Source organism: Salmo trutta, chromosome 24, assembly GCF_901001165.1.
Source record: "Salmo trutta chromosome 24, fSalTru1.1, whole genome shotgun sequence".
NCBI lineage: Eukaryota > Metazoa > Chordata > Actinopteri > Salmoniformes > Salmonidae > Salmo > Salmo trutta.
The window spans coordinates 7483170-7506400 of record NC_042980.1 but is presented as its reverse complement, the minus strand read 5'-3'; the positions used below and the strand labels follow the sequence as shown (position 1 = coordinate 7506400).

At 40.9% G+C, this 23231-nt stretch overlaps 1 protein-coding gene across 5 annotated transcripts in view; it reads right to left on the bottom strand.

Annotated features, from left to right (window-relative positions):
- Positions 1-931: 931 nt before the first annotated feature.
- The window catches only part of LOC115160629 (E3 ubiquitin-protein ligase HECW2), a 60427-nt gene continuing 38127 nt past the window's right edge, over positions 932-23231 (bottom strand). For all 5 annotated transcript variants that reach the window (XM_029710842.1, XM_029710846.1, XM_029710843.1 and 2 more), the window contains 5 exons: positions 11426-11572; positions 10030-10144; positions 9651-9736; positions 8977-9089; positions 932-3699 (listed from right to left, as the gene is read on the bottom strand). In XM_029710842.1, coding sequence (XP_029566702.1) covers positions 3588-3699; positions 8977-9089; positions 9651-9736; positions 10030-10144; positions 11426-11572 — 573 coding nt within the window. In that variant the 3' untranslated portion in view covers positions 932-3587. The remainder of the gene's footprint in view (positions 3700-8976; positions 9090-9650; positions 9737-10029; positions 10145-11425; positions 11573-23231) is intronic.

The following is a 23231-nucleotide window of genomic DNA, read 5'->3' as shown; positions in this document are numbered from 1 at the left end:
GAGAGATATTCTTCATCTCATAGAATAGAAAACCATGTCCATGGTATGCTGTAGATCTCTATATGCTGCTCTCTAAGGGTTGTGTCCTACTGGCTGAGCCCCTGCTTCACCTAAAAAGAATACACAGAAAGAATACACACATCCATGTATCGCTAATTAAAACTTGCCCTGTGCCATTGTATTTTAATACAATCATTGGGGTGAAAAGGAGAAATACAGGAGCTTTTGCATAGAGTGGAGTTCTGACAGTGGGATGTCCAATCCTATTGGTAATTGATCAGGCAAGGGGAGTGGTGGTGGCGGTGAGTTTTGTCCTTATTGGGCGAGAAGCAGACTGACTTTATTCTTATTGGACATTCGCAGCAGAAGAAAAAGCCTTAGCATGGAAAATGTCTTGATTGGCAGAAATGATTTGAACCCCAATGTGAAAGGTTACTGCCCATGCCACAAAGCCGCCCCTCCAAGCTCGAGGTGATGTTGGGATGTGTGGACGTTCGAGACTGGGGTCATTCCGTTAAACATAAATAGGGAGACATGGATTATGCGAGCCCCAAACCATTAGTACATTCGGTGCAAAATAAACAGTATCAGTCAAAAGTATGGACACACCTACTCATTCAAGGGATTTTCTTTATTATTACTATTTTCTACATTGTAGAATAATAGTGAAAACATCAACATTTAAATAACACATATGGAATCATGTGGTAACCAAAAAAGTGTTAAACAAAGAGAATGCAAAACTGTCATCAAGGCAAAGGGTGGCTACATTGAAGAATCTCAAATTTTAAATATATTTTGATTTGATTAACACTTTTTTGGTTACTACATGATTCCATATGTGTTATTTCATAGTTTTGATGTCTTCACTATTATTCTACAATGTAGAAAATAGAAAAAAGAAAGAAAAACCCTGGAATGACTAGGTGTGTCCAATCTTTTGAATGGTACTGTATATGTATACACAACAGCGACAGACATACAGTACATGTACAAGTATATACAAAGAAAAGAGCACGCATGGTACACATACAGGTGCTCTCACTTCCTCTTCGTCATTCATTACAGCCCTATTGGTTCTTCGTGTAGCCATGAACCATGACCCTTAACCTCCATCCTCTGATATATCATCACGACAAGTGACCACTTGAATGTAACAAAACAAATTCCCTTAAAGCGTGCTGGCACAGTTCTTCAATAACACTCGTCATAATCTGTCATATAAACAACAATGCTTGTTATAACATTTCATAGTTAGTGAACCCATACACAATGGGACACAAAACATAGAGATATATTTGATGTATCCCTCGTCATGTCTTTGGACGTATTTATAACAGTGCTACGAACACATTATAGCAACAACCCTAAAGTACTATTTGGCTCCTCCCGCCCTTTTCTCCACATCGATAGCGATATCCTCATGCAAAATCTAATAAGAACAAACTTGTGTTGCACTATTTCGGCATGCAAATATCGAGCTATAACACAACACCATCTAGGGGTTCCGGACTCAGTGCAGCTCACAGAGTTGCTGAGATGGACCTTGCATGCAGTATCGAGCCAGGCTGAGATATGAAGGCTGCCTCCACAGTGCATCACAGTGCGGCTTCTATTACTATCTACTCCAGCCCGAGTTGTCTGTTTAGCTCACATAGACCTCTGTACAGTAGTGTGTGCACCCCATAGAAAATGTGTGTGTGTGTGTGTGTCTGTGTGTGTGTGTGTAAATAAATCCTTTGGGTAGGGGTTATGCACTGAGAAGTCCAAAACCAGGATGAAAACATGCTTTCAAGAAATCGTAAGCATCTGTGTTGTTGTGTAGTGTATGCCCCGTGCTTAAAGACGCTTCTATAGCTGTGTCGACGGTACTGAAGTACCCATATATAATGTGCTGCCCTCTTGTGTTTGCATCCTGGAACTGTTTTGTAATACACTTAAAGCTAGAATCCTTAATTGAAAGAATTAACAAAGCGGCACCCCGCCTCTGTTTTGGTAGAAAGCTAAAAGGGTGGGCCTGGAGAAATTTAACCCCTCTCAAATTCATAGACAGATCTATGGATGCAAGGACTGACCATCCATAATATAAAAATTACAGTTTTTACCGTGTTTTGAGGCAATACAGTTGGTTTACGTTTACATTGTTTACAATCATTGGAGTAAAACAAGTTTATATTTTGGGTTCTGATGGGGTACAACTGTTGAACTAAGTTCATGATGCATTTATAAGTTATATTCTTCAAGAATCAATGGGTATATATCATTAATTTATAGGTCCAAAAATGGATGTAGGAAGCAACTAAGGATTCTAGCTTTAAAAGGTGTGGCTCTGTGTTTTTTGTGTGTGACACAGATAAACCTTTTGAATGTCATTTTGAACAACCAAATAAACAGTACCAAGTCTCTCATTACAACTGAGTTTTCAGTCGTGACCCAATAGGAAATGGACGCAACCCTTCGTAAAACAATGAGTAAGTGTCTCTCATCTCCCTCATAACAAGGCACGTGTCCGATGCCACAGTCTCGATTTCCATATTCCTCAATCAACCACAGTCAGCAATTGTATGAGCTACACTTTGTGCGGCTCTGGTGTTTCTTCTTCTTTGAAGGCTCCTCAGTCTTCCTACTACGGCAAGCTGGAGGTTCATACATTCACTCTTCTGTGATACATTCATCAGTACACTGAATGGGAGAAAATTACATCACTGAGAAATAAAGCCTTTTGTTTGGCAATGTCTCAGTGTGTGTATTTGTGTGTGTGTGTGTACATGCATGTGGAGCTACATGCGTCTATGAGAAAGTGCATCTCATCTATTTGGAAAAAGAGTGACCCTACAATTGTATTTGTATCCGTAAGTAAGTGTGTGTCAGTTTTAAAGCCTTGCTCATGTAGTCTAACATAAAGGTAAGTGCAGTGTGTTTTGGAGTGTGACAATGCCTTTGGTGCCCCTTAGGAGCTCTGACATACAATTTAATCCCTTCAGAAATGATAATGGTCTTACTCATGAGGGTCATCTTGAAAGTGTGTGCGTGCGTATGTTAGAAGCCAAGGCATTAGTCCATTATGTATTATAGTGTGCATAGTCTGCAGCCCCAGAGTAGAAAATGACACAGTTCTGAGGTCCAGAGCACGAGGTCACTCCACGAGGAAGCATAGGGGATTAGGATAAGGTTCCTCTGGGCTTGAAGTGCAGGCTGAACCCCTGGAGGAAGAAGAAGGACTGGAGATACAGTAACCAAGGCCATTAAACTGATAAGAGATAAAGCACAAGTGTGGTTGTTGTACGCAGGAATCGAATGGAGGGCATCAGTGTAGGTAAAAGAACAGTAACGTTATTCCAGGAAGTATGGGATCATGGAGCAGGGAGGAATAGCAAAGCCAGGGGGTCAAATTGGGCTTGTCGTGTTGGTGGAATTGTCCTAAAAGTTAGTTTTTTCTCCACAATGATAATTTCTTGTAGATGTCTATTCAGTTTCCATTGTGTACTGTGAGTCCTGTCTCACTTCAAGCTAAGTTGGTAGGATTTCCTCTCCACCATTGTTCTTTCCCAATTCAACCCCTAGCTGTGGCGGACATTTTGGAGAGGTTACTCCAGGCCAAAGGTGCTGGTTTCCTCCACGGCCGTCAGCATTTTCTCGTAGAGCATGGAGAACGACGGGTACGGCGGGAGGTCCAGACGGTTAAAGCATGTGTGGGCCCTGTAGAGAGACAGATCGATTGTGAGGAGTAAACTGACAGAATATGCATGCACCCATGCATGTACAATGTGCATAATATACATTCTACTTTATATGTGCAACAGTGGCGATCGGTGCCATTTAAGATGAGGACTCTATTTAATTGTTTTACGAGCATGGCCTTATTTCTATTACAGCATATTGGATGACTGTCATTAATATCCCATTCACCTAACTCAATGCAACATCGATAGATTTAGGCTACTACATGATACTCAAATTTCCCAATACCCATCATGAGGTTGCTACAACCTAGCTTATAAATGAAAGTTTACAACGTAGGTGCACAGGTTGAGAGAATTTTTAGTAATCAAGGTGACAGACAGTAACACATTCAATACCGTCTTGCACACTCTTGCCTGCATCTAGCTGATCTAGGGTGTAATCATTAGTCCAACAGTTGCAAATGAGAGTTTCTATTGGACAAATTCTGGTATGTTTATCCCCGTTTCCTTCTGTTTGCTTCCATTTAAGAATCATTGTTCAACAGAATCGGCGGAATGAATACAAATCAAATCAACATTTTATTTGTCACATGTGCCGAATACAACAGGTGTAGACCTTACTGTGAAATACTTACTTACAAGCCCTTAACCAACAATGCAGTTCAAGAAATAGAGTTAATCAAATATTTACTAAATATAGTTTAAAAAAATCTAATCAATCAATAGGTAACAAAAAAATGTACATAACAATAACGAGGCTGTATACAGGGGGTACCGGTACCGAGTCAATGTACGGGGGTACAGGTTAATAGAGGTAATTTGTAAAGAGACTATGCATAGATAATAAACAGTGAGTAGCAGCAGTGTAAAAACAAAGGCAGTAATGAAACCAGTCAGGATGCTCTCGATGGTGCAGCTGTAGAACTTTGAGGATCTGGGGACACATACCAATTCTCCTGATGGGGGAAAAGGTGTTGTCGTGCCCTCTTCACAACTGTCTTGGTGTGTTTGGACCGTGATAGTTTGTTGATGATGTTGACACCAAGGAACTTGAAAAACTCACCCCGCTCCACTTCAGTCCCGACAATGTTAATGGGGGCCTGTACGGTCCTCCTTTTCCTATAGTCCACTATCAGCTCCTTTGTCTTGCTTACATTGAGATGTTGTTGTCCTGGCACCTCCTTGCCAGGGCTCTGACCTCCCTATAGTCTGTCTCATCAATGTCGGTGATCAGGCCAACCACTGTTGTGTCGTCAGCAAACTTAATGATTGTGTTCGAGTCGTGCTTGGCCACGCAGTCATGGGTGAACAGAGAGTACATGAGGAGACTAAGCACGCACCCCTGAGGGGCCCCAGTATTGAGGATCAGTGTGGCAGATGTGTTGTTGCCTGCCCTTGCCATCTGGGGGCGGCATGTCAGGAAGTCCAGGATCCAGTTGCAGAGGGAGGTATTTAGTCCCAGGGTCCTTAGCTTAGTGATGAGTTTTGTGGGCACTGTGGATTTGAACGCTGAGCTGTAGTCAATGAACAGCACTCTCAAGTAGGTGTTCCTTTTGTCCAGGTGGGAAAGGGCAGTGTGGAGTGCATTTGAGATTTCATCATCTGTGGAACTGTTGGGGCAGTATGCGAATTGGAGTGGGTCTAGGGTTTCTGGCAAGATGGTGTTGATGTGAGCCATGACCAACTTTTCAAAGCACTTCATGTCAACCGACGTGAGTACTATGGGGCGATAATCATTTAGGCAGGTTACTTTCGCTGTCTTGGGCACAGGTACTATGGTGGTCTGTTTGAAACAGAGAAGGGTTAAAGAGGTTGAAAATGTCAGTGAAGACACTTGCCAGTTGGTCCGTGCATGCTTTGAGTACACGTCCTGGTAATCCATCTGGCCCTGTGGCTTTGTGAATGTTGACCTGTTTAAAGGTCTTGCTCACATCGGCTACGGAGAGTGTTCACATAGTCGTCCGGAACAGCTGGTGCTCTCGTGTATGCTTCAGTGTTATTTGCCTCAAAGTGAGCATAAAAGGCATTTACCTCATCTGGTAGGCTCGTGTCACTGGGCAGGTCGCGGCTGTAGTCCTTAACAGTTTGCAAACCCTGCCACATCCGATGAGCATCAGAGCCAGTGTAGTAGGATTCAATCTTAGTCCTGCTTTGCCTGTTTGATGGTTCGTTTGAGGGCATAGCAAGATTTCCAATAAGCGCCCGGATTAGTGTCCCGCTCCTTGAAAGCGGAAACTCTGGCATTTAGCTCGGTGCCGATGTTGCCTGTAATCCATGGCTTCTGGTTGGGAAATGTACGTACCATGACTGTGGGTACGACAAGTCCATGCACTGAATCCCAGAACATATTCCAGTCTGTGCTAACAAAAAACAGTCCTGTAGCGTAGCATCCGGGTCATCTGACCACTTCTGTATTGAGCAAGTCACTTATACTTCCTGCTTTAGTTTTTCCTTTTAAGCAGGAATCAGGAGGATAGAATTATGGTCATATTTGTCAAATGGAGGGCAAGGGAGAGCTATGTATGCATCTCTGTGTGTGGAGGAAATGTGGTCTAGAGTGTTTTTTCCTCTGGTTACAAGTAACATGCTGGTAGAAATGAGGTAAAATGGATTTAAGTTTGCCTGCATCCCCGGCCACTAGAAGCGCCACTTCTGGATGAGCATTTTTCTTGTTTGCTTATGGCCTTATACAGCTCGTTGAGTGCGGTCTTAGTGCCAGCATCGGTTTCTGGTGGTATGATGGCTACGAATAATATATATGTGAACTCTCTTGGTAGACAGCTTGCATGAGGTATTTTACCTCAAGCGAGCAATACCTTGAGACTTCTTCAATATTAGACATTATGCACCAGCAGTTATTGACAAATAGACACACACCCTCTTGACAAAGCAGTATATCCTTTGCATCGGACTCATTAAAGAAATACAGACGAAGTCGGAAGTTTACATACACCTTAGCCAAATACATTTAAATCAGTTTTCACAATTCTTGACATCTAATCCTAGTAAAAATTCCCTGTCTTAGGTCAGTTTGGATCACCACTTCATTTTAAGAATGTGAAATGTCAGAATAATAGTAGAGAATGACTTATTTCAGATTTTATTTCTTTCATTACATTCCCAGTGGGTCAGAAGTTACCATGCACTGAATTAGTATTTGGTAGCATTGTCTTTAAATAGTTTAACTTGGGTCAAACATTTCGGGTTGCATTCCACAAGCTTCCCACAATAATTTGGGTGAATTTTTGCCCATTCCTCCTGACAGAGCTGGTGTAACTGAGTCAGGTTTGGAGGCCTCCTTGCTCGCACACACTTTTTCAGTTCTGCCCACACATTTTATATAGGGTTGAGGTCAGGGCTTTGTGATGGCCACTCCAATACCTTGACTTTGTTGTCCTTAAGCCATTTTGCCACAACTTTGGAAGTATGCTTGGGGTCATTGTCCATTTGGAAGACCCATTTGCAACCAAGCTTCAACTTCCTGACTGATGTCTTGAGATGTTGCTTCAATATATCCACATAATTTTCCTCCCTCATGATGCAATCTATTTTGTGAAGTGCACCAGTCCCTCCTGCAGCAAAGCACCCCCACAACATGATGCTGCCACCCCCGTGCTTCACGGTTGGGACGGTGTTCTTCTGCTTGCAAGCCTCCCCTTTTTTCCTCCAAACATAACGATGGTCAAAATGGCTAAACAGTTATATTGTGTTTCATCAGACCAAAGGACATTTCTCCAAAAAGTACGATCTTTGTCCCCATGTGCAGTTGCAAACCGTAGTCTGGCTTTTTTTATGGCAGTTTTGGAGCAGTGGCTTCTTCCTTGCTGAGCGACCTTTCAGGTTAATTTTACTGTGGATATAGATACTTAAGTGCCTGTTTCCTCCAGCATCTTCACAAGGTCCTTTGCTGTTGTTCTGGGATTGATTTGCACTTTTCGCACCAAAGTACGTTCATCTCTAGGAGACAGAATGCGTCTCCTTCCTGAGCGGTATGACGTCTGCGTGGTCCCATGGTGTTTATACTTGCATGCTATTGTTTGTACAGATGAATGTGGTACCTTCAGGCATTTAGAAATTGCTCCCGAGGATGAACCAGACTTGTGGAGTCTACAATTTTTTTCTGAGGTCTTGGCTGATTTTAGATTTTTCATGATGTCAAGCAAAGAGGCACTGAGTTTGAAGGTAGGACTTGAAATACATCCACAGGTACACCTCCAATTGACTGAAATTATGTCAATTAGCCTATCAGAAGCTTCTAAAGCCATGACATCATTTTCTGGAATTTCCCAAGCTGTTTAAAGGCACAGTCAACTTAGTGTATGTAAACTACTCCTGACCCACTGGAATTGTGATACAGTGAATTATAAGTGAAAAATGACTTGTTATAAGTAAGTGAAAAATGACTTGTGTCATACACAAAGTAGATGTCCTAACCCGCTTGCCAAAACTATGCTTTGTTAACAAGAAGTTTGTGGAGTGGTTGAAACACTTAGGTTGGAGTCATTAAACCTTGTTTATGTAAACTTCCGACATCAACTGTACATCTTCATCCAGTTTGAGGTGAGTAATCGCTGTTCTGATGTCTAGAAGCTCTTTTTGGTCGTAAGAGACGGTAGCAACAATGGTAGCAGCAACATTATGTACAAAATTAGTTAAACATTTTTACAAATGTAAAAAAAATAGCAGTTGGTTAGGAGCCAGCAAAACGTCAGCCATCCCCTCCTGCGCCATTATCTTGTTGTACCCCTAATCCCACGCAAACACAGTTCACTTTCATAGCAGCCACATAAACAGCATGATCCCTTTGCTTGTTGTAATTCGTTCTCACATCTATGCGCTCTCCTCTCTCACCTTTTCCCTTTGCTTGTGGACTTCAGTGCACAACACATTAGCTGTATGTGACCAGGCAAAAAAAAGCTTTCCAAGCCCAACATTCATATCATCACCGCTACACACAACCTACATCATTGTCACCATCTCATGTCATTGTCATGTCATTGTTTTTTAATGTTTCACTGTTTAATGTATATTCAATTCACTGAGAAGGATGGTCCTCCTTTTCCTCCTCTGAGGAGCTTCCACTGATGTGCACACACACATCACATACACACAAACCTACAGTACACACAAGATAGTGACAGAAGCAAAACATTTAGAATAGGACAGACAGACAGACAGACAGACAGACAGACAGACAGACAGACAGACAGACAGACAGACAGACAGACAGACAGACAGACAGACAGACAGACAGACAGACAGACAGACAGACAGACAGACAGGTGTACTGTACCTGGGCAAGGAGGTGATTTTGCCCCACTTCTCCACACAGAACCTGCGTGGTCCATTGCTGCCTCTGAGGGAGGCAAAGCCCTCATAGGGAATACTGGAGGTGCCTGTCACAAACTAAGGAGAAATACACAATGTCAACTATCCAATTTAGGTGACACTTTATTTTTACAGCACCGAATATGGGCTCCCAAGAGGCGCAGGGGTCTAAGGCACTGCATCTCAGTGCTAGAGGCGTCACTACAGACCTTGGTTCGATTCCAGGCTGTATCACAACCGGCCGTGATTGTGAGTCCCATAAGGCGGTGCACAATTTGCCCAGCATCGTCCGGGTTAGGGTTTGGCCGGGGTAGGCGGTGATTGTAAATAAGAATTTGCTCTTAACTGACTTGCCTAATTAAATAAAAGGTTAAATAAATAATAAGCAGGTATTTACATACAAAATACTTGTAAAAAAGGGCAATTATATACACATGTTGCACAGAAATGACTTCTCGTCACTAGGATAGTAATTGTACCAGGACGTATCAATTTTAAGCAAGTAATTTCACATTCAATACCAAATAAATACCAGTGGTAACAGGGCTGTAAAATAAAGAGCTATTGCAAGTTAAGACTGGGGAGCTCAGCCTTTCCTAAGTATCAAACTCTGTTGGAGTTTCCCCTGAAAAGTAGTACCTGCAGCAGTCTCAATTTCTGCTCATTGTTGAACCTCTCCACTGCTACCCAGAACCAGCGGATTACTATGTGGTTGTCATGGTACCCTGGGGAGAAAGATGGAAGGCATCTCGGTCAGCCGTAGATCAAAAAAGCCTTTTGTTCTTAAAAGTATCTGTAACTTTCATGTCCAGTCAAAAGTGTTGCCCCTGCACTTGTTTGTAAACTGGGTGGGTTGTGCGGGGCCAAGCAGTAACACCTGATTCCACTAATCAAAGTTATGATCTAATCTTTGAAGACTAAGATTAGATGATTAGTAGAATTATGGGTGTTACTACTTGGCTGGAGCAAAAGCATTCCCCCACACCGTCTGACTGCCCACCACTGCTCCAGTCTCTACCTCCTCTGTACTCTGTGTTGTTCCTCCAGTCTGCCAGGTCGATCTCTGCAGTGCCAGCGATCACCAGCTCCAGCTCCCGGGCATCAAACACAGATACCAGCCGCACGTCCACCACCTAACCAATACATGTCACAATACTAACGTATTATCTATTACAGAGACATTCCCACCTGGCCAATACATATTGCAATACTGATTCACCCCTAATACATTTAGAGTAACCACATGGAATGTTAATGGACTGCATGATTATCCATTTCATTATATCTATTTAAGATACATTACCACCTGCTGCATCATTATCTATTACACAATACACATACTGTACATTACCAGCTAACCAATACATACTGTATCACAACGTAACGGTGCATCAATATCTATTGCAGATACAATATCACTTGACCAATACATATCAGAATGACGGACCATTATTGGTGTGTGTGATGTCATAGGGCCCTGTGTTTTGTACAATCATGTCACATGACCTAGATTTGAACCTTTATTTAAAGCTTTTTCATCAAACTGTCCCCTTCTCTTTTTATTTCAAATGGTCCAGCACCATCCTCAGACAGTTACTTTCATTTTTGGTGCAACAAATTCCAGGATAAGGCTTAAAATACAGGATAAAAATCAGGCTACAGTGAGCTCCAAAAGTATTTGGACAGTGACAATTATTTTGTTGTTTTGGCTCTGTACTCCAGCACTTTAGATTTGAAATGACACAATGACTATGAAGTGCAGACTGTCAGCTTCAATTTGACTGTATTCTCATCCATTTTGCGTGAACCGTTTAGAAATTACAGCACTTCTTGTACATAGTCCCCCCCCCATTTTAGGACCAAAGGCATTCTGACAAATTCACTTATATATGTATTACAGTAGTCAAAAGTTAAGTATTTGGTCCCATATTCATAGCCCACAATCAAGCTTGTGACCTTACAAATTTGTTGGATTTGCTGTTTCTTTTGGTTGTGTCTCAGATTATCTTGTGCCCAATGGTAAATAATGCATTGTCATTTTAGAGTCACTTTTATTGTAAATAAGAATAGTATATGTTTCTAAACACTTCTACATGAATGTGGATGCTACCATGATTACGGATAACCCTGAATGAATTCTGAGTAATAATGAGTGAGAAAGTTAGACACACGAATATCATACCCCCCCAAAAAATGCTAACCTCCCCTGTTTACTGTAATGGTGAGAGGTTAACATGTCTTGGGGGTATATTTGTGCAGCTGTAACAGTCTGCACTTTAACTTCATAATCATTGCATCATTTCAAATCCAAAGTGCTGGAGTACAGAGCTAAAACAACAAAAAATGTGTCACTGTCCCAATACTTTTTGGAGCTCACTTCATGTCACAAGATTGCACAAAACACGGGGCCCTACCTCATAGAAGCCTCGCACCAGGCTCTCCGTCTGCTGAGCCACACCCCTTTCGATGCGCCACTTAACCATACGCTCGATGTACTCCTTCTTATTCTTCTCTGACACTGGAATACCTGCCCCGCCTGGCTTCAGCTCTCTCTCTGTGATCTAAAAGGCCGTAGAGATTGATAAACAATATGGGGTGAAACCTAATCTGGGTACCAGTCTTTTTAGCTAGCATTCCACTTCTTGACGCTTCTGTCATTTGCCAATGAGACTGGCCTTTCTTCAATCTTCCAATATGAAGATTCTATCATTAATGAGCGAGGAGATCAGAGGATTTGATCCTGACTTGAAAACCCTCATAGCTATCCTCCAATCACAAAGGTTATGCAAATATTGGAACTCGATCACTCTTTGTTCTCCACATGTCTGTTGGCTAGCAACCAATTTTAGCTGTCCAGAAAAAAACCAGTCTGTCAAAAGTTGTTAGCGCACATCTAAATTCTCAAACTAAATACATACTGCAATTCCAACCACAAAACATATTATACAACAACTTGCCTAGCTAAATGTTTTTTTTTTACTTTTATACGATGTTGGATGTTAACTTGACTACGCTTGTCACTGAGAATTTTCCTGTTGTTTCAAGAAATTTAAATGAGCCTTGTGATTCTTGAAAATGAGCATTTGGCCTGCCATCAAAATAATATATTTTGGTCACTCAGGCTGAGGTCCCCTAACCGACTTGCCAAAACTATAGTTTGTTAACAATACATTTATGAGTGGTTCAAAAACGAGTTAATGACTCCAACCTAAGTGTATGTAAACATCCGACTTCAACTGTAAGTGTCCCATGATCTGTCACATGATCTCAGTATATATGCACCTGTTCTGAAAGGCCCCAGAGTCTGCAACACCACTAAGCAAGGGGCACCACCAAGCAGGCAGCACCATGAAGATCAAAGAGCTCTCCAAACAGGTCAGGGACAAAGTTGTGGAGAAGTACAGATCAGGGTTGGGTTATAAATAAATATCTGAAACTTTGAACGGAGCACCATTAAAGGAAAGAATATGGCACCACAACAAACTTGCCAAAGAGACGGACGCCCACTAAACTCACGGACCAGGCAAGGAGAGCGTTAATCAGAGGCAACAAAGAGACCAAAGATAACCATGAAGGAGCTGCAAAGCTCCCAAGCGGAAATTGGAGTATCTGTCCATAGGACCACTTTAAGCCATACACTCCACAGAGCTGGGCTTTACGGAAGAGTGGCCAGAAAAAAAGCCATTTACATTTAAGTCATTTAGCAGACGCTATTATCCAGAGCGACTTACAAATTGGTGCATTCACCTTATGATATCCAGTGGAACAACCACTTTACAATAGTGCATCTAAATCTTTTAAGGGGGGGGGGGGGTTAGAAGGATTATTATTATTATTATTATTAAGCCATTGCTTAAGTGGTTTGGTGTTCGCCAAAAGACACGTGGGAGACTCCCCAAACATACTGAAGAAGGTACTCTGGTCAGATGAGACTAAAATTGAGCTTTAAAGCCATCAAGGAAAACGCTATGTCTGGCACAAACCCAACACCTCTCATCACCCTGAGAACTCCATCCCCACAGTGAAGCATGGTGGTGGCAGCATCATGCTGTGGGGATGTTTTTCATCGGCAGGGACTCGGAAACTTGTCAGAATTGAAGGAATGCTGGATGGCATTAAATACAGGGAAATTCTTGAGGGAAACCTGTTTCAGTCTTCCAAAGATTTGAGACTGGGACGGAGGTTCCCCTTCCAGCAGGACAATGACCCTAAGCATACTGCTAAAGCAACACTCGAGTGGTTGAATGGGAAACATTTAAATGTCTTGGAATGGCCTAGTCAAAGCCCAGACTTCAATCCAATTGAGGATCTCTGGTATGACTTAAAGATTGCTGTACACCAGTGGAACCCATCCAACTTGAAGGGGGGGGGGGTGTACATTCAAGGTATGTACATTCAAGTTTTCTGTTTTTTTGTTTGTTTCACAGGAAAAAATAGTTTGCATCTTCAAAGTGGTAGGCATGTTGTGTAAATCAAATGATACAACCCCCCCCAAAATCTATTTTAATTCCAGGTTGTAAGGCAACAAAATTTGTCACTTATTAAGCATCCTAAGTATTTTACATTTGTTTGTGGTCCACTTAAAGGATGGCTGTAGATTAGTTATTTATTTTTCCTATTGCCATTATTTCAGTTTTTCCACGTTAATTTTATCTTCTGAGATTTTTGTATTCTGAAAATATTTTTTGCAAGGGGGGCATTGAATTTTCAATATTGGTTAGGTATATCAGGAGATCTGCAAATAAGTTTAGTTTATATTTAACAATCTCTACTGTCTAATTATTTTAGCAAGCGGTTCAATTGCTATTGCAAACATGAGGGGGAAGAGTGGACATCCCGGTCTTTTGCCCCTTTCTAAAGCAATTTCATCATCATATAATGTATTATTTGTGTATATTTTTGCTTTAGGATATTTAAATAATATTTTTATCAAATGTATTATTTCAGCTGGAAAGGTAAAGGCTTCCAGAGTTTTGAATAGAAAAGGCCATTCAAGATGATTGAAAGCCTTTCGGCATCAACAGCCATTATTGATACATATATATATCTTGTTTTTTTGCATAATGCATTAGACAGAAACATGTTATTGTACTTGTTTGTAAGTGTCTATTTTTAATAAACCCTGTGATTGAACTGTATCAAGTCTGGTAAGACCTTTGCCATTCTATTGGTTATGAGCTTGGTTATTATTTTGTCGCAATTTATTAAACCCATGGGTCTGTAATCAGCAGGGGACGCTCCAGATTTTTCTGATTTTAATAACTGAAATAACTGTTTGATATTTGGAACTAGGAAGTACTGAATTGCGTGACGTGTGTTGTCATTTGTGACCCGTTTCAGGAAGCTAGGCATATGTCGCACGTCACTACTTCACAGGAGAGGCATTTTAACATTTTAAACAAAATTTGTTTTTGGGCAGAAATGCCTTCTGGAACATGTGAACTTTCATGTACCTTAATAACAAAGTTGTAATCCATCTGTAAATACGAATAAAATTGTTAAATTACGAGCCTAATTGGTTTAGCCAGGAACCTTCCCGGGAGATGAGTTTGGATTGGTCTGCCATGTAGCATACTTCTGTCTATAACATGAGCTGGTCAGTATGTGTCGAAAGTCCTTTCTACCGTGCCGCTTTTTAAAGATATAACGTTAGCCATTGAGAACTACAAAAATGTTGCTACTTTTCTCAACAACATTGATGCCCTGAATTTAGCAGGCGCTATCAACAGATCTGTTGGAAAAAGTTGTGATGGGCTACTGTCAGCACACGCCACAGTCAGTGTGAACTGGATATACTTGACACAAAACAGAGTTAAATGGTTCCAGTCTGCCATGGATCATTGATCCATGTATACGGGTAAGAGTCTAGCTACATTTTCAGATATTATACGTTTCTAATTTTGTCAGAAAGTAATTTTCATTGCAAGTTAAAGTGTACTTGTCACGTCCTGACCAGTAATAGGGGTTATTTGTTATTGTAGTTTGGTCAGGACGTGGCAGGGGGTATTTGTTTTAAGTGGTTCGGGGTGGTTGTGTGTTTAGTGGTGTGTTTGATTTATTATTCCGGGGTGTTGGGCACTGTTCTATGTTAATGTATTTCTATGTTTAGTCTAGTTCTTTGTATTTCTATGTTTAGTTTATTGGGGGTTGAACCCTCAATTGGAGGCAGGTGTTTTCTCCTTGCCTCTGATTGAGGGTTCTATAAATAGGTATGTGTTTGTTTTAGTATTTGTGGGAGATTGTGCTGTGTATAGCTTTGTGCCTTACCGGCCTGTTATTAGTCGTTGTGTTTTTTTTGTGTACGTGTTGTTTTGGTTTACCTTCTTATCCATTTAATAAAAAGAAGATGAGTGCACATTTCCCCGCTACGTCTTGGTCCACTTTACCCTACGACAACCGTGACAGTACTGTTCGCTAGCTAGCAATATTAGCTGGCTGCCTCGCTAGCTAACGTTACGTGTATTATCAGTGTAGTAATATTAAAATCAGAAAACCATTTGCATTGCTAATTATAGCCTAATGTTAGCTAGCTAGCTAACATTGAACCTAGTTGGTTAGCTTTAGCTACTTGCAGATTCATACTACAGCTATGACAATCAGTTTGTATTGGTGGTTATAGTACGAGTTGGGATTATGATGGTTCATTGCTAGCTAGCTAGCTAGCTACCTAAATGTCTAAACAAAAGATTCCACTTCACAGATGATTACGTGACCCAGGGGCTGCAGGATAGCCTAGTGGTTAGAGTGTTGGACTAGTAACCAAAAGGTTGCAAGTTTGATTCCCTGAACTGACAAGATAAAAATCTGTCGTTCTGCCCCTGAACAAGGCAGGTAACCCACTGTTCCTAGGCCGTCATTGAAAATAAGAATTTGTTCTTAACTGACTTGCCGAGTAAAATAAAATAAAAAAATCAAGTCAGGTGTGGCTGGGGGTGATTACAGCCATCTATTTTCATGAACATGTGTACATGTCTAGACAATAGTGACCCATCCACTTAGCTAGAATTGGCTGGGGGGTGTTTATATCATTTATTTTACATGACACATCAATTTAGACAAGTGTGTTATAATCTAATAATTATACAATATTTTTATCAGGACACTTTCCGTTTTTGATATTGCTACTATGCAAATATACAAAGTAACCATTTCACTGTAATGTTTACATCTTCTGTATCCTGTGCATGTGACAAATAAACTACTCACTCTCTTTAGCACATGGCCTCACATGTGAATCCTTAAATAGATGGGTGGGGCTAAGGCTTAAGAGGGTGTGAACGATTCTTAATGAGTGTAGACAAAGAAGAGCTCTCCAGTAGGAGTACCAAAACATTCAAGGACCATTTTCTCAAAAGTGGGGTAACATTCAGGTTTATCAACTTTCAAAGCAGAATCAACCTCTTTCGTGTCGTCTGAGATTCCCAAAGATTGGAAAGCAGCTGCTGTCAATAGCCTTGGTTTCTCAAATGATTGCCTCGCCTGGTTCACCAACTACTTCTCTGATAGAGTTCAATGTGTCAAATCGGATGGCCTGTTGTCCGGGCCTCTGGAAATCTCTATGAGGGTGCCACAGGGTTCAATTCTTGGGACAACTTTTTTGTCTGTATACATCAATGATGTCGCTCTTGCTGCTGGGGAGTCTCTGATCCACCTCTACGCAGACGACACCATTCTGTATACTTCTGGCCCTTCTTTGGACACTGTGTTAACAACCCTCCAGATGAGCTTCAATGCCATACAACTCTCCTTCTGTGTTCTCCAACTGCTTTTAAATACAAGTAAAACTAAATACATGCTCTTCAACCGATCGCTGCCTGCACCTGCCCGCCCGTCCAGCATCACTACTCTGGACAGTTCTGACTTAGAATATGTGGACAACAACAAATACCTAGGGGTCTGGTTAGACTGTAAGCTCTCCTTCCAGACTCACATCTCCAATCCAAAGTTAAATCTAGAATTGGCTTCCTATTTTGCAACAAAGCATCCTTCACTCATGCTGCCAAACATACCCTCGTAAAACTGACCATCCTACCGATCCTCGATGTCGGCGATGTCATTTACAAAATAGCCTCTAATATCCGACTCATTAAACCGGATGCAGTCTATCACAGTGCCATCCGTTTTGTCACCAAAGCAAAATATACTACCCACCACTGCGACCTGTACGCTCTCGTTGGCTGGCCCTCGCTTCATACTCGTCGCCAAACCCACTGTCTCCAGGTCATCTACAAGACCCTGCTAGGTAAAGTCCCCCCTTATCTCCGCTCACTGGTCACCATAGCAGCACCCACCTGTAGCACGTGCTCCAGCAGGTATATCTCTCTTGTCACCCCCAAAGCCAATTCCTCCTTTGGCCGTCCTCCTTTGGTTAAATAAAGGTGAAATAAAAAATAAAAAACTGTCCCATTATTCCTCAACTGTAGTGTAAGATATACCATTTTCTAGCTCGGAGTCTCTACTTTTATCCAATGTAAAAAACACGATTTCAAATTTTGCTACATAGGACCGAATCCAAGTGGTGGGCCACGTGTAAATAGGGGCGCTAATTTGCAGTGGTGTAAAGTACTTAAGTAAAAATACTTTAAAGTACTACTTCAGTAGTTTTTGGAGGTATCTGTACTTTACTATTCATATTTTGGGCAACTTTTACTTTACTACATTTATAAAGAAAATAAAAGTACTTTTTACTCCCTACATTTTCCATGACATTCAAAAAGTACTCATTATATTTTGAATGCTTAACAGGACAGGAAAATTGTCCAATTCACATACTTATCAAGAGAACATCCCTGGTCATCCCTACTGCCTCTGATCTGGCGGACTTACTAAACACAAATGCATCTTTTGTAAATTATGTCTGTGTGTTGGGTTGTGCCCCTGGCTATACATACATTTTAAAAACAAGAAAATTCTACCATCTGCTTTGCTTAATATAAGTAACTTGAAATGATTTATACTTTTTACTTTTGATACAGAAGTATATTTAGAACCAAATACTTTTACTCAAGTAGCATTTTACTGGGTGACTTCCACTTTTACTTGAGTAACTTTCTATTAAAAAGGTATCTATAATTTTACTCAACTATGACAATTGGGTACTTTTTCTACCACTGCTAATTTGTCCTAAAATGTTAAATAGAATTATATGGGAAAGATGTGCATTCCTGGTGCTTTTCTCCACAGTAATGTTTTAACAGTGTCTAATATTTATTTTTGGGTGAACTTCGTTTTTAGTGATTCTTGTCTGCTGATAGTTACTTCAGGGTTTTTGAGTCTAAGAAGGCAGTAGGATCAGTCCAACTGTTGTTAAATTCTGATTTATATCGACTTTAAAATAATTGTTAATCACTTTGTTTCTAATTAACACATTTGTATCTTTCTTTTAAAATTATAACTAGTTTGGCGTGTATTTGCGTTGCGAGTGCTGTGAGGTTTGCCATTAGGTAGTGTGCTTTATTTGAGCTTAGTAGTTGCTGTAGTTGTTGGCTCTCTTCAAAAGTAAAAGATCTTATTCCTGTTTAAGTTTTTTTTTAAAGTATTTTCTTCTTTACCTTGTAAATATGTTTTATGGGCTTTTTCTAAGATAGTGATTTATTTCTCTTTCATCTTGAATTTCTCTTTCATTTGAATTTCTAACTCAGATTTAACTTTTGCAGAGTATGAGATTCCCCTAATGTACGCCTTAAAAGCATCCCAAATTATATCGGAGGTCGGCTTTTCTCTGTCCTCTATGTCTATATTTGTAATGGTTTTAATTTGTCATTTAAATATTTAATACATTTTGGGTCTTGAAGATGTACTCTGTTCATTCTCCATATTCTGTCGCTAATTGTATTTTCTGTTGATGTAATTAAGCATGAAATACAGGTGAATGATTTGATATGTCATGGATTTTATAACCAGTAAATACTTGTGTTCATTTTTGCAAGAAGCAAAATGTAGTCAACTCTTGAATAGTCTTTCTATAATAGCCTTTCAATAAATATTGTTTTGTAGTTGGGAATAATAATCTCCAGGTGTCCTGTAAATTCATTGTATAGATGACATTTTCCGCATCATTGGAGGCTCATTGAAAACTTCTTTATTGCGACATCTGTCAAACTTATTGAATGCGTGATTTAGTGTTGCCTGCTAAAATAATAGTTAATGTCTGGATTTGATTTAATATAGCTTGAATTCTATCTATAATTAACAGATTTGACATTTGATTTGCATTTGCCTTCAACAGACAATTTCAACAGTAGAATTATATCTGCGAAATAATGATCGTACTCCAGAAATATTTTATATAAAAAAATGCAGAAGGTAATTAAAGTGCAACTTGCCTCTGATCACATCTGACTACGAATCTACAAAACAAAAATATCCTCCAGGAGTGAAGACGTGTGCTTCACATTAAGAGCCGTGGAGGAGGTACAGGGTTTGAAGGACAACTATGAGAGCCAATGGACTTAAGAGTTTTGATGACAAGCTATTTTGAAAACATTTCATTGTTGGTCAAGGGGTCGCGAAACGTTCATACAGAATTAAATGAACAGAATTAATTCTGTTCATACAGATTTAAATAAAATAATATCGATTAATGTACAAAAATAGCACTCACTTCTGTCATTATGAAGTGCTTTGAGAGGCTAGTTAAGGATCATATCACCTCCACCTTACCTGACACCCTATACCCAATGCAATTTACATACTGCCCCAATAGCTCCACGGATGATGCAATCGCCATCGTACTGCACACTGCCCTATCCCATCTGGACAAAAGGAAGACCTACATAAGAATTCTGTTCATTGACTACAGTTCAGCCTTCAACACCATAGTACCCTCCAAGCTCATCATTAAGCTTGGGGCCCTGGGTCTGAACCCCGCCCTGTGCAATTGGGTCCTGGACTTCCTGATGAGCGAATCCCAGGTGGTGAAGGTAGCCAACAACACCTCCACTACACTGATCCTCAACACTGGGGCCCCACAAAGGTGAGTACTCAGCCCCTTCCTGTACTCCCTGTTCACCCATGATTGCATGGCCACGCAGGTCACCAACTCAATCACCAAGTTTGCAGCCACTAGGCCACTGTTGTGCCAGGTAAATAAGTGAAGGAGCTGATCGTGGACTTCAGGAGACAGAAGAGTGAGCACGCCCCCATCCACATTGACAGGGCCGCAGAGGAGAAGGTGAAAAGCTTCAAGTTCCTCGGCGTACACATCACTGACAATCTGAAATGGTCCACCCACACAGAAGTCGCAACAGTGCCTCTTCAAACTCAGGAGGCAGAAGAAATTTGGCTTGGCCCATAAGACCCACAAACTTTTATTGATGCACCACTGAGAGCATCCTGTCGGGCTATATCACTGCCTTGTATGGCAACTGCACCACCCGCAACCGCAGGGCTCTCCAGAGGGCCCCACCTAGTAGCCTGCCCTGAACTTTAGTCACTAGATGGCTACCACCCCGTTACTCTACCATGCTGCTGACCTATGTATACTGAACAGAAATATAAATGCTGCAGGCGACAATTTCAACAATTCTACTGATATACAGTTCATATAAGGAAATCCTTCAATTGAAATAAATTAAAACCTAAATCGATGGATTTCACGACTGGGCAGGAGCGCAGCCATGGGTGGGCCTGGGCACACTTGGAAGCCAGGCCCAGCCAATCAGTGTTTGTTTTTCTCTACCAAAGAGCTTTATTACAAAAAGGAATACTCTTCAGTTTCATCAGTTGTCCGGGTGGCTGGTCTCAGACGATCCCACAGGTGAAGAAGCCGGATGTGGAGGTCCGTGGTCTGCGGTTGTGAGGCCAGTTGGACGCACTGCCACATTCTCTAAAACGACATTGGATGCGGCTTATGGTAGAGAAAGTAACAAAATTCTCAAGCAACAGCTCTGGTGGACATTCCCGCAGTCAGCATACCATATGCACACTCCCTCAAAATTTGACATATGTGGCATTGTGTTGTGTGATAAAACTGCACATTTTAGAGAAGCCTTTTATTGTCCCCAGCATAAGGTGCACCTGTGTAATGATCATGCAGTTTAAATCAGATTTTCTTGGTATGCCACACCTGTCAGGTGGATGGATTATCTTGGCAAACTGCGAAATGCCCACTGACAGGGAAGTAAACAAATGTGTACACAACATTTTAGTGAAATAAGCTTTTTGTGGGTATGGAACATTCCTGGGATCTTTTATTTCAGTTCATGAAACATGGGACCAACATTTTACATGTTGCATTTATATTACTGTTCAGTAGACATAGTCATGGAACTGGTCACTTTAATGGAACACTGGTCACTTTAAACAATGTTTACATACTGTTTTACCCAATTCATTTGTATATACTTTATTCTAGTCAAAGCCTATCCCATTCTGTCTCGGAGCTCTACGGACAATTCCTTCAACCTCATGGCTTGGTTTTTGCTCTGACAACTATGGAATCTTGAATAGACAGGTGTGTGCCTTTCCAAATCATGTCCAATCAATTTACCACAGGTGGGCTCTAATCAAGTTGTAAAAACATCTCATAACAAAATGTGTTAAAAGGTCAAGGGATCTGAATACTTTCCGAAGGCACTGTATGCGCGCACACACACACACACACACACACACACACACACACACACATATTCAAGAGGTTGTCTTTATTTGTACTATTTTCTACATTGTAGAAAAATAGTAAAGCGATCAAAAGTATGAAATAACATATGGAATCATGTAGTAACCAAAAAAGGGTTAAACAAATCAAAATATATTTTAGATTCTTCAAAGTAGGCATCCTTCGCCTTGATGACAGCTTTTCACACTTGGCATTCTCTCAACCAGCTTCACCTGTAATGCTTTTCCAACAGTCTTGAAGCAGTTCCCACTTGAATCAGGTAGCCTTGTGGTTAGAGTGTTGGTCTTCTAACCGAAAGGTTGGAAGATCAAATCCCTGAGCTGACAAGCTAAAAATGTCGTTCTGCCCCTGAACAAGCCAGTTAACCCACTGTTCCTAGGCCGTCATTGAACATAAGAATTATTACTTAACTGACTTGCCTAGTTAAATAAAAAAAATATGCTGAGCACTTGTTGGCCGCTTTTCAGTCACTCTGTGGTCCAACTCATCCCAAACCATCTCTTTGCAGCAATTCAACCATGAAGGCCTGATTCGCGCAGTCTCCTCTGAACAGTTGATGTGTCTGTTACTTGAACTATGTGAAGCAGTTATTTGGACTGCAATTTGAGGCTGGTAACTCTCCTGAACGTACCCTCTGCAGCAGAGGTAACTCTGGGTCTTCCATTCCTGTGGCGGTCCTCATGAGAGCCAGTTTCATCATAGCGCTTGATGGTTTTTGCGACTGCACTTGAAGAAACTTTCTTGTTCTTGAAATGTTACGGATTGACTGACCTTTGGGTCTTAAGGTAATGGACTGTCGTGGCTCAGTTGGTAGAGCATGGTGTTTGCAACGCCAGGGTTGTGGGTTCAATTCCCACGGGGGACCAGTACGGAAAATAAATGTATGAAATGTATGCATTGATAAGAGCGTCTGCTAAATGACTTAAATGTAAAATTTGAGCGGTTCTTGCCCTAATATGGACTTGATCTTTTACCAAATAGGGCTATCTTCTGTATACCACCCCTACCTTGTCACAACACAACTGATTGGCTCAAACGCATTAAGGAAACAAGTTCCACAAATTAACTTTTAACAAGGCACACCTGTTAACTGAAATGCATTCCAGGTGACTACCTCATGAAGCTGGTTGAGAGAAAGGGTGGCAACTTTGAAGAATCTCAAATATACACTACTGTTCAAAAGTTTGAGGTCACTTAGAAATAGTTAAGAAAAGCACATTTTTGTCCATTAAAATAATATCAAATTGATCAGAAATACAGTGTAGACATTGTTAATGTTGTAAATGACTATTGTAGCTGGAAACAGCTGAATTTTAATGGAATATCTACATAGGCATACAGAGGCCCATTATCAGCAACCATCACTCCTGCGTTCCAATAGCACGTTGTGTTAGCTAAGTTTATAATTTTAAAAAGGCTAATTGATCATTTAGAAAACCCTTTTGCAATTGTTAGCACAGCTGAAAACTGTTGTGCTGATTAAAGAAGCAATCAAACTGGCCTTCTTTAGAGTAGTTGAGTATCCGGAGCATCAGCATTTGTGGGTTTGATTACAGGCTCAAAATGGCCAGAAACAAAGCCCTTTCTTCTGAAACTCGTCA